A 12,613-nucleotide genomic window follows, 5' to 3' on the forward strand; every position below is an offset into this window, starting at 1 on the left:
AAATTATTATGAAGGTAGTTTACATATTATTATTGAAATAGCCAATAGGTAATATAGAACATATATTTTTCTCTGGGTAGGGAAAAAGGCGATTTATGTTTTAATGACTTGAATAACCCAAAATTATATTATTTATATTATTATATTATATTATGTATAGAGAATGGCAATTCAAACAAATGGTGTATGTTTCAAGTTTCTATGACTAATAATTTTAAATTATAACCCAAATCTAAAATTATTTGATAGTAATAAATAGTGATTTTACAAGTGAATGTTTGATTTCGTAAAAATGTAAACTAGATAAAAAAAAATTAATTTGCCAACGCTTAACTTCTTTTATAATTATTGTAAGTCAAACTTATGGAAAATCTGGTATTAAATTTTCAATTCTTAGTTACTTATACAAAAATTTTATTAATTTTTAACTACAAAATAATTTGAAAATTACATAATTTTGAAAAATTTTGCAAATTTTATTATATTTATGTATTCTTATAATAATTTTTGAATCACTATAAGACTAACTCGTGAGGAACTTTGTATTAAGTTTTCAAGTATTTTGACTTAGCCAAAAATTTAATCACCATTTATAAAAAAAAATACAAATATTTCAAATACCTATTACATAGCCTTTAAATAAGCGAAATATTTTAAAAATTAAATTATTTTAAGAAAATGACAATTTTAATAACTAGTGACATTTTCAAGTATGTATGACTTACACTTTTTGAATAATAACAAATTCATCATTATTGGATATGCGATTTCATACAAATATAAACGCTTATAAAAATAGATTAACATTTCAAAAAAAGCCAAATTTTGGTATTACAATTGTGTATACATTACGCTAACATAAACATTTTGTGAAAACTTCAAGTATTTACAGTGATTTGTTTATGAGTTACAACTACCTATAAAAAAAAATCAATTTTGTCGATAACTGGTTATGCATATAAATTCCCATTTTTCCATCAATTTTATGTAGTTTCTCTCAATGTTTTTGATAACTTCTGGAAACTTTTTAACCTATCAATATTTAAGCTGTCGATACACAAGGATAAAATTAAGTTTTAATGAAAAAGGTTTATTCTATTTTGTCTTTGGCCTTTCTGGATTACTTTAGCAAAAATAATAAATACTAATATACTAATATGGAACTGTGCCAATACATATTTTTGATGTGGTTACCTGAGAATTTAAACTTATTTTGTAAGGTTATAAAGAATCAAGAAAAATAAAATGTATCATCCTAGTAACTAGTTATAAATTATTGTACACGTACAAGCAATCAATAAATAAAAATGACTTATAGAATAACAAAGTTTATTGTGCAAATCATTTTAAAATAAGATATAATGAGAGTAAACCAAATATATACAACAGTAACTGTAAAAGGTTAATTATTGTATAAAATCATTGTATAAACATGAATTCTAAGTTGTATCAAACTGGAATAATTACATTAGTTTTCAATTTTTAATATAAAAAATGTTGTATATATTTTTTCAATACTTTTTAACACATTTTTTTATATATATATAGAATTTGTTTATTAAGTAAATTAAATTATTTAATTGTTCCATATTCTTGAATTTTAATATATATATATATAATTATTAAAGTCATTTACAAAATAAAAGCCAAGAATAAAATTTAAGTTAAAATATACATTAAAAGAGAAAAATATATTTACAATATAAAATACTTATAAAAACACAGTGACCAAATATAAATGTTTATGCATTTTAAAATGGTATAATTGCAACAAAAAATGTAAAAACAAAATCAAGTATTACAAAAGAGAAATGATAGTGATTAAAAATCATAAAACAATAAGAATACTACTAAAAGCAAGTATGTTTTAATAATCACTGATGTTTGTAAAAAATAATAACTTTAAACTATTAATAACCATTTTAATAATAATAAATTATATAAACAACATAATATTATAGTAGGATAAAATTTCCAATCATACAAAAATAATAACAATAAAATGTATTTAATTTTAGGACTAGTAATATTAATACTAATATTTCAATATTAGTAATCTAAAGAGGATCTTTTGAATATGTTTTCAAAATTTTAATGATAACGATGTCTATGAGTATGGCGTTCTTTTTCACGTCTATGACTTGAGTGATATTCTCTGAGATTAACTAATCTATCCCTTTTGTAGTAATCTTCTAATGGCCGCGCATATGTATCTGGTACATGTACGGGAAGCCGGAAAGGTGACAAAGGTACATCATCATAATAACGTTGTACCATTGGTGATCCACCTAAATTATATTGGTATGAGGGATACAAAGGTGGACGTACATAATATGGATGTGATAACATCCTTGGTAGTTGTTTATGTGGTAATCTAAATCGGTAAGCATGTATATATTCTTTAGATGTTGGTCCTTCATCAGGTAAACCAAGCACTCTACGTCGTTGTCGTAATTCAGCTGTACTAATAGAGGGCTGATGATTTTTAGCTTTTTTTAAAATGTACTGAAAATCAATTGATTCATCTTCAAGAAACATTGAGCACAATTGTAATCCAGTCTTAGCATCAACTTCTTGGCCATCACGAGCAATTTTGACAGTTTTCCCTTCATTGTATGCATTAAATAAATGAGAAGTATCATTGAATTCTAACTCTTTTGTAGTGATCCAGTCAACTTTAAATACACCTGATAAATTACGACTTCCGAGTAGTACCCAACCAACAGGTGACAAATCATATCTAGCTGCTTCAGAAATTCTAGCAAATCCTAAAGTATCAGAAAAAAATATTGGAATAAGAAAATGATAAATAATGATCATGTATACATTAAAATGTTATTATTTACCTGCAAATTTACCACTTTCTTTAACTGAAAATATCAAAATTACATTTTTACATGTTCTGAAAGCTTGATTTAACTTTGTCTCATTCCACGGTCTTGTAGACCAACAATTTTTAATTTTAGCTAATTCAATATTTTCATAATTATTACTTTTTATAATGAAAAACCGAGCTTCTTTTAACAAGAGTTTTAGTTTAGATAAGTATTCTTCAGATGGTTTTTTTTTAATTGATGAATCTTCATCTATTCTTATATATCTTTCTGATTTTATTTTATTTCTTGTTGAAGTCTCATCAATGGAACTAGAACTGGCTTCACTTCTAGTATCAAATTCTTCATCTAATTGTTCATCACCTTCAATGATATTGTCGGTTTCTTCTGTGATTTCATCAAGTACTTGAAGTTCATCAAATGCTTCAATGGAATCAGCAGTAGATCCATGAACACTAATTGAATCTTCATCCATTGATATAACTATAAAAATAATAATTTCTTAAATTAATACAATTTTTAAAATATAAGTATACTTTTTCAAAATAATATTGATTGTTAAATCTTTATGGATAAAAATTTAGGCGAAAAAATAAAAAAAATACCTATTCCTACCTAAATAATTAGAAAAATTAAAATGTTTAAATAAATAATATGAAGTCAGAAATTATTTGTGTGTAACTATTGAAAAGATATGATTTTTTTTTTTTTTAGTATGAAACAGTTCTTTGAATAGGACTTAATGCATAATATGTCTAATGAGAGTATGAAACATGTATATTATAATATATTTACATGAATTTAATCATCATAAGACACATTTTCAGGATTTTTATTAATTTATACATATAAATTAAAATTAAATCATTTGTTATCCATAGAGGTGGTGGGTACATTTTAAGAAAATATTGAAATAATCTATACCTTGTTGAGGATCCATAGTTAATAAATTATAGACTCGATCAAATTATTTAACAAACAAAAACAAAAACTACGGGCATGAAGTAATATTATTGACACCGACAGTACTCAGACTGCGATCTTCATTCCAAACAGAATCCCATCAGATCATTGCTGTTGGGTATTTCGTTACACAGTAAATATTTCTTAAAAACAGTTAACGTGATAAAACGAACAAAATTTTTTTTTGAAACTTCACCGAAAGGAGAGCAAATAATGAAAATATGATGCATAGTAATGAAAACAATACGTATTTAAAATTGATTAAACACGGATCTGGTTGAATTTTGAACACATCTTGATAACCATTTAAATCCGGATTACAGGGAGATCTGCGACCAATGCCGATGTAAGAATTAAACATATTACTTCGATTAGTTTTCAGGATACAAGTCGAGTAAGATATCGTCATCCGTTGACGATAAACATAATTACAGACTATAATATTATAGTATACCACGAAATCGTCCATTTCGTTGTGGACTTACCGCGATTTAAACTAACGATCGATTTTTTTTATATATTATTTAAAAACACTACGCGATAATGGTGACTGATCTGTTTTTCAGACAAAAAATCGGATACATTCGTACAACGGAATATTGTTCTCAACAAAACTCACAAAAGCAGGTGTATTACAAATTCTAATACTATAATATGAAATATTGATAATATAAACAATTTCAATACAGTTAGTGAGTAGGACGCACCACACACGCGCTGCCGTCGGTAATAGCACTAGCGAGTATCAAATACTATACACGATATTATCATTATTATCGTAGTATTTGGTACTATACTGATTATACACTATACCAGCGGTTCCCAAAAAAGTTTACGCCACCCTAAGAATAAAAAAAATAATAATAGCGCCTCCCGTGAATAAATAAATAACAAACGTATAGTATTTAAATATACAAATATTTTTATTGTTATGACAAAATAACACGAATCACGTCTCCCCTGTCAAGTGCTCGCGCCTCCTAAGGGCTTAGGCGTAGAATGGGGAGGCTAAGGGGACTATAGCCCCCCAAAAATTATGTCAACCCCTCCAGAATTCTGTGTCTGAATTCTTGTCAGATTTTCTACAAGGAAAAAAAAGGCTATAGCCCCTCCATATAAATTCATCACGCCTATGCCTAAGGGAGGTGAGCCTCACAGTTTGGGAACCGCTGCACTGTACAGTATACTGCCCACTAGAGAGCCTATATAATATAATATAATATATATTATTATATAGGCTCTCGACTGCCCACTATGACTGTATCCACTACTCTTGTACATAACACAATATAACTACACAAGCACAATAATAATATTATTTTACATTGAAGTATTGAACTAAACTATTTCATTATAATCACAGGGGGTTGAATGTTGATGAGTGGTCTTGAGGGTGATTTACGCTAAGATTATAATTCACATTATACAATAGATGTAGGATGAAGCTACGCACCGATTTGAAGCACATAATATTTGCAGCGAGTCTCGCATCGAGATGTGCAATCTGCGCATGTAAACTCGTCGCATATTTATTCAAAAAACTGCATTCTCCCTGGGAACTCGTGGTGATAACATGTAGATCGTACATCTCAATGCGAGACTCGTAGCTATATGTACTTCAAATTGCTAAGTGCAAACCAAGGTGTATGTAATACACTAATACACCAACATAATATGCGAGATAGGACATGGCTCTTATTTAGACAACGTGCAAGAGCATTTGTTATGGTATAGTTTTTTTTTAAAGAGAAGTGGTTCCCGTCCGATACCATAAGTATATTTTGTGTATACTGTATTGTGAGAGTAGTAACCGGCAGGGGCGTACATTCAAACTTTTCTGGGGGAATTAAAAAAATAACTAACACAAAAACCTTCCCTTTAAAACTTACCCATTTTTCTAACATTCAAATACATATAAATATTAATAGGTAAAATAATAAAACTATTGTATATTATTATTATGACGAGTGTGACTGTATACACGAATAATTATAATTGCTATAAATAGATATTATATTATACAAGTTTTTTAACAATTTACAGTTTACTTTTACATTATAATAAATGAGAATTTAGGAATATAAAAACAGCATTGTTAACAAAACTTTTCAAACACTTATCTATATCAATATACCTAATTATATAAATATTATAATATTTGTATACCTAGTTGTATACTTTAAGTTCAGAGCATATCTATGAAACTAGTAACTACGAATATATTACAATTCATCAATAATATCACTTTTTTTTACCTGGGGGGGGGGGGTTGAACCCGAAAACTACCCCGTATGTACGCCACTGGTAACCGGTAACCATAGACTTAAAATAAACTGTACTAATAAATGTACTCATCCCTTAAAAATATGTCTACAGTGGTAACGGTATCTTTATCATCTGCATTTCATACTTGTGTGCATGAACATATAATAGCGTATAAAGTAATTACCAATTACTCTATATCGGTGGTTAATAGTGATCTCAGGTTGATTAACGGTGCACTTGTCTTGCCACTTAGGAGTTCTGAGATATGATTGTGAATTTGCGACTTAGTATCGACCGGTGAGGGCCAAACGCCGTTTGCAGAGTTTGCCTTAGCACTCTTTAATAGATCCGGCAAAGTATGGTACAAATGTCAAATGTACAATACCACAATTTATAGTATAAATAGTTATGAATGTACAATCATGGTGTCGGCATAAAAAAAAAAAAATAGTCGGTATCACGGTTAAAGATATACAGGTTAGCTATCGCCCGCCAACCAAGCGGTCCGGAAGTGTTACGGTTGACTGGTACACATTTCTACCACTAGCGTAGGGCGCTAGTAGTACGTAGGGTTACTTTATTTTGTTTTGCCCATTGAACTATATATATTATATAATTATAATAATAGTTCAATGGTTTTGTTGGATAAATAGCAATATGCAATTATTATTTTTTATTCTTAATAATTATAATATCATAATATATTGTATATGTGATTGTGTTATGTGTACCTATACAAATATATTAACAAAATATTATAATTAATTTATGCATATTAATTAATATTTTATAAATTCTAATAAGAAGGTAAATGGACTTTTACTGCAGTCTTGGGTAGTCTTTTAGGAACCTTAAAATATTCTAAATATTATTTGAAATGTAAATATACTAATAGTAGTAATAGTAAATATACCAACTTGTGTGTATATAGTCTATAATATTTTCTGGGCTTGATAAGTTACAACTTTACTCTTTATAATGATGTATATAATTACCTAACCTTACCTTTTTTTCAAAATACAAAATTAACTGGACAGTGAACCAACTTATGAGTTCTTAAACATTAGGTATGTACTATGTTCATTATATTTTGTAGTTAACAAGTAATTTGTCTTATACATTAAGATTGATTAGTTTTTTGTAAAATTTATATGTATGCAATTTATACTTTATATTTCTATAGAAGCAATGTCTAGTTTTAATAAACATTTTACCATTGAGTAGGTACTAGGTAGTATTTATAATTAATGATTTTAGTATAAGAAATAAAACTATACAAATTTTGGTTATAACTAGCCCAGCCTCGATTTCTCGTTTGTACAATATACACTTAACTTATTGATTCTTCAATTACATTAAACTTCATCAAACCTAAAACAAAAAAGTTAATTAAAGACCTTTGTATTTTTTAACCCATTAAGTACCTGTAAGTACGTAATTAATGTTATAATGTTTAAATAGTAGGTAATATCAAATTTACTTTATTATAGGTACCTATTGTGTGTATTATAATAAGTTATTATTTTATGGTACATATTTCTAAGGATATTAGAGAATACAAATCCGGAATCTAATAATAACATTTAATTACTAATACATCCTTTGGAATCATATAGTTTTGAAATAAAGTAAATAATACAAAATTGGATAGGTAGGTATTAATACAAGGTATTATTAATACAATAATAGCCCTACCTACTACTAGCGCTTTATAGATGTGGTTTAAATATGTACTAATGAACCGTAACACTTTCGGACCGCGGACGGGCGTAAAATTGAGTACGGCGTTATCTAACCTGTATATCTTTAACCGTGGTCGGTATTATATTATCTATTCTATATTTCTATGGTACCGAATTGTCGGTACATAGTGTGACCAACTTCTATGGTCAATTGACCGTGTGTCCACCGGCGGCACTGCGTGTAACCGCGTTTGGTTTGTTTGCATTCGGCTCTACTGGGTGGCGCGGTCCGGTGCGGTTGTTGTGTTCACTTATTCATTTTACTATTCCGTCGTTTACTCGTTTCATCCTTCGTGCTCGTCGTTGTCGTCTTAATCGCTAGCCGGCCTGTAACTGAGTTTTCTGTGTTATATCATTTCGTTTACCTTTTCCGCCCATTGGGCATCGATTATCATTGTCGCCCAGGAAAAGCGTTATATTAATTAATACCATCATCGGACACCTAATATCTAGTTGTGTCCAGTCGTAGTCGATAATTGATTACCATAACTAATTTCTCGTCGCCTACTGAATCGAAAGCAAAAAGCGTAAGTTAATAATATATTAGTAATGTAGCCCATTAGCTCTGAATTTTGTTGCTGTTATTTACACATATGTGTGAATATATGAAAATTGTCAAAATATATTAACCTCCTGAACGATTAACGCCGCGATGTATTAAAACGAGATTGGACTTAGTTCGCCGGCCAGACGTTCAAAGTATTATGGATGTTTATATTAAGTGTTGCCCGTATTACGCTGGTAACTTTGTTCGTCTTTCATCATTTTCTGGTGAATTCGCTATATCCCTGCCCCCTTTACATGTTTCCCAACCACCTTTATCGTGTATATGTATGAGTGTGTGTGTGTGTATATAACTATGTTTAAAAAAACACAAATGGAAATATTGTTAATTTACTTAATTTTTTGTATTGTACTTTTAGTATTTATCACAGTACCTATTCATTGGTAATGTTTTTTTGTAATTTCTGTTAGTAAATGACAAATAAAAAATAAAATTTTCTTTTTTAAAGGATTAGAATAATGATAATATTAAGAGCTTAAGTTTTTAGTTTTTAAAAATCTTTGAAAAAAAAAGTCATTAAAACATACAATTTAGAACACTATAAAAATGATTTAATTAGGTATATAATATAAATCAATACCATGTAGGTATACTATGCAAGTTTGGCGTGGAAAAACCATAATTTAAAAGATACTATCTACAATTAATTAAATGTAATGCCTATTATTGTTTAAATAGTTTTGCATCAAGTGTGACAACAAAGAACTGAACATTTATAATATAGGTAATAGGTATTATAAATATAAAAATTTAAATGTTTAAGATGTAGAATTGGAACATGTTTTGTTCTTATGTTTTGAACCTATCTACATAAGTAATTATTAATGGATTTAAATAAATATTTTTATTACAATAAAATAAATTGATAATAGTTGTAATAAGATAATCAATAAACAATATACTTAGGTATTAAAGTTAATTGTTTATAGAATGCTTAAGTTTTTTAATTCCATGCAAAGTTAAAAATTTTGGTACTTATCTATTTATATAGTTACCAGTTAAGGAAGTTTTCAGTTACTCAGAGTAATTGACATCTAAAAATTTTTTCTCTTGTATTTCCAGTATACCTATTATAAATATAACTAAAAAAATTGAGATTTGTTTTTAATGTTTCAAAAATGAAAATAAATGTAAAACTTTATAATATAAAATACTTCACTTTTAAATACAATAGATTCAATAAATATATGAAAATTGATTAAATCATAAAGGTAACCAAAATTCCGACTCCTAAAACTCACATTGATTTGAAAGTCAATGATAGGTTTCTGGGTGAATGTAGCTTGATAGTTTTTTAGACACTTTTCTCTAATACTGATTGTTCAAATTATCATTGAATTTGCAATCTAACTGCATTGGTTTAGGAAAATTTGACAAGCGTATCACCTTAGCAGATTGCCTGTGTACAAATGTACATATGTCAAGGCCATAACTGGAAATTAATTTGGGGGGAGGTTAAATAAAATAAAATTGTGTTTTAATTTTTTTATAATATTTTATAGGTAATTTAATATAGTATAAAATTCATTTCAAAATTTCTGGGGGAGGGAGGGTTGAACCTTCAAAACCCCTCCCAAGTACGGCCTTGACATATGTATACCTATAATAGAGAATATATATGGTAAAGGGATAAGATAAGGTATCGATTAAACTGTTGATGTGTAATAAAGATTAAATGACATGACTATATTCTTTTTGAGATTCAATTTTTAATTGCAAGAAATACTCTTCTCTTTTATTTAAAGCAATTAAGAACATTTGTTGGTATTTATTTTCATTTTTTAAATATTATCAATCTTTAATTGTTGAACTTAGTATACTACTGGTAATATTAAAATTAGTGCACAGAACATTATATCTATTTATGGGTGATTACATCCATAAATATTAGTTTATTTTTACAAATTTCTATTGCTACTATCACAATCAAATAATATCTAAGGTACATGTTTTTTTTTGAACACAAGAAAATTAATTACTTCAGTTAGAACATAAGATTTTTTCAATTAATTTAATTTATGTTTACAGTCATGATGAAAAGTAAGGAAGTCGTAGCAGGTGACTCAGAAAACGAATTCGAAGTAGATGAACCAGAAGAAGTGGCAGACCATTCTGATGATGAATGGGCTCCAACAGCTGCTGTATGTTTTATTAGAGTTCTATGTTATTATTGAATAGTGAAATTATTATATTTTTTTTTTTATTAGGCAAAAACTCCTGGTAAACGAGGACGACCAGCCAAAAATACACCTGGTAGGAAGAAGAAACAAAAGGTTTCTGAAGATGAAGACGAAGAAGAAATATTACCTAAAAAAGAAAGAGGATCAAAATCTAAAACAGCCACACCAGCACCAGCACCAACATCAGCTAGAGGCCGAGGAAGAGCAGCTAAAGGAAAAGCTAAGAAAGAAGAAGTTGAACTAGAAGAAGATCCAGAAGAGGATGAAGAAGAATTTGATGAAGATGACATAGAGGAAGATGAAGAGGACGAAGATGAAGAAGAAGATGATGATGAAGATGTAGAAGAAGAAGAAGAAGAGCTTAATCAAGGACCAAATGCAAAGCCAGCTAAAAAATTCACGGTATTTAGATTGTTACTTTCAATATTAAATTGGTAGCTTCAATTAATTTTTAAATTTATGTTTTAGTCAGGAGCATTTGTTGTACTTAAGACTGATATGATTGGTAAGGGTAACCCTCCTGTATGGAAAATTGATGGCAAGGCGTTATTACAAAAGTATATTCCTTTCAAACAAGATGGTAAAGTACTATACAAAAATACTTCTGTTGTAAGTATATTATCATTAATTATAATTATTTATTTATTCTAAGTTCATAATGGTTGAAATTTGCTTTAAACAATATTCATTTATTTTTAGTATTCTGGTTGGGGGTCCAATGTTAAAGAGCAGTACTACTCTGCACCTGTATCATTTATACAGCAAACACGCAAGGAACACATAATAGAATTTTACAAAGATAAAATTAAGAAGTAAGTTCTTAATTTTTAGTTACCTATTTTTTTAATTGTTATGATTTTATAAACAATGAAAACCTATTTTAGAGATCCTAAAGTTGAAGAGGCTGCCAAGAAAGAATTAGAAGAGGAAGAAGCTGAATTAGCGGGTGATGATGATGAAAAGGTGGAACAAGATGAAGCATAATTGTTATGTTAAGTCTAATGAGTATGACTGTTCACATAAAATTTGTGATTTAATATTTTTTTTCTATATATTTAGTAACAGCTTTTCAATTGTATGTTAACAATGATAATTTGTATTATATAATTTGTTTATTTTGAAATGCAATTAGCAATAATAATTTGTAAAATTATTTTAATTATTACTATCGGTTGTAATCATAATATGGATGGTACATTTTAACTAATGTTTAATTAAATGTCACTTTTTTATTCTTTAATGATTAGATTATAACTCAAATGTCCTGTACCCATTATTTTATAACATATACAATTTTATGCATGTATAAATATATACTGTATGGTTAATAGTTACGAAATAATTAAAAAGTATAAATTTAATGTGCAAACAATGCTAGTATTTTATTTTCGATGGTTTTTAAATGCTGTATAATATATATATTACTATATATATACTATATATCTATATTTATATTTGTGTGTACAATGTATATGTAAGTTAAAATTTGACTATTCTTTCAAATGAGTATATAAGAAATAAGAATAGACAATTAATTTTGTGTAACCAAAAAAAAAGGTTTTTGCACATATTCATGTTTTTTTTTTGTTTAAAATAAATTCATAACATTGAATTGCTACAACAATTTGTATGAAAATTAAATGTTATAATAAAAAAAAAAAAATAATAATATTTAATTCTAAGTTACTTATTTAATTTGTTCCAATTACTATAGTTCAATTTAACATTTTGGAAATAAGTATGTCCATATCCTACTCAAAATAATATTCTACTAAATATTTTAAGTTACTGTTTATTATAATATATAATTGATTAGACACATAGTTTTTCTTATTTTAAAATATTACTTAAAATTAAAATTGTTGAACATCAACATCTAAAAAACAAATCGTTATCCATTATTCAGTAGGAAATCTGAAATTAGAACTTCCAGTTATTTTTGAATCTTAATTTTAATATATTTGAGTTCACATTTTTAAATGACTTAGGATTTCTGTATTCCTAAATAGATAAATAGTATATTAAATAATTTTTTTTCATTTTTAAGCAATTTGAACGCGATTG

At 27.6% G+C, this 12,613-nt stretch overlaps 2 protein-coding genes across 4 annotated transcripts in view; one reads left to right on the forward strand and one right to left on the reverse strand.

The window, feature by feature from the left end:
• Positions 1–12,212, forward strand: part of LOC114127329 (ABC transporter F family member 4-like) — a 220,455-nt gene extending 208,243 nt beyond the window's left edge. Inside the window, exons 1-6 of one of the 2 annotated variants that reach the window (XM_027991530.2) lie at positions 8,026–8,331; positions 10,398–10,510; positions 10,577–10,951; positions 11,018–11,158; positions 11,249–11,361; positions 11,434–12,212. In XM_027991530.2, the coding sequence (XP_027847331.1) occupies positions 10,400–10,510; positions 10,577–10,951; positions 11,018–11,158; positions 11,249–11,361; positions 11,434–11,533 (840 nt within the window). In that variant the 5' untranslated portion in view covers positions 8,026–8,331; positions 10,398–10,399 and the 3' untranslated portion in view covers positions 11,534–12,212. Of the gene's footprint in view, positions 1–8,025; positions 8,332–10,397; positions 10,511–10,576; positions 10,952–11,017; positions 11,159–11,248; positions 11,362–11,433 lie in introns of those variants that run through there. The other variant, XM_050201389.1, reaches the window with a different exon arrangement.
• On the reverse strand, positions 1,628–4,539 carry LOC114127327 (YTH domain-containing protein 1). Of its 2 annotated transcripts, none has more exons than XM_027991528.2 (3): positions 3,759–4,539; positions 2,847–3,317; positions 1,628–2,768 (listed from the first exon to the last, which is right to left on the reverse strand). In XM_027991528.2, exons 1-3 carry the CDS (start codon positions 3,772–3,774, stop codon positions 2,092–2,094), a joined length of 1,164 nt encoding a protein of 387 aa, XP_027847329.1. In that variant the 5' UTR covers positions 3,775–4,539; the 3' UTR covers positions 1,628–2,091. The 2 variants fall into 2 exon arrangements, with proteins under 2 accessions (XP_027847329.1, XP_027847330.1); XM_027991529.2 differs by having other exon boundaries at positions 1,633–2,768; positions 4,283–4,539.
• Positions 12,213–12,613: the final 401 nt, after the last annotated feature.

The sequence above is a fragment of the Aphis gossypii genome, chromosome 2, assembly GCF_020184175.1.
Source record: "Aphis gossypii isolate Hap1 chromosome 2, ASM2018417v2, whole genome shotgun sequence".
Lineage (NCBI taxonomy): Eukaryota > Metazoa > Arthropoda > Insecta > Hemiptera > Aphididae > Aphis > Aphis gossypii.

What these genes read in the sequence shown, in the direction of transcription:
- LOC114127327 (XM_027991528.2), bottom strand. An exon ending in AGAAAGTGGTAAATTTGCAG is followed by an intron (nt 2,769 to 2,846) that starts GTAAATAATAAC and finishes CTGATACTTTAG; the next exon opens with GATTTGCTAGAATTTCTGAA.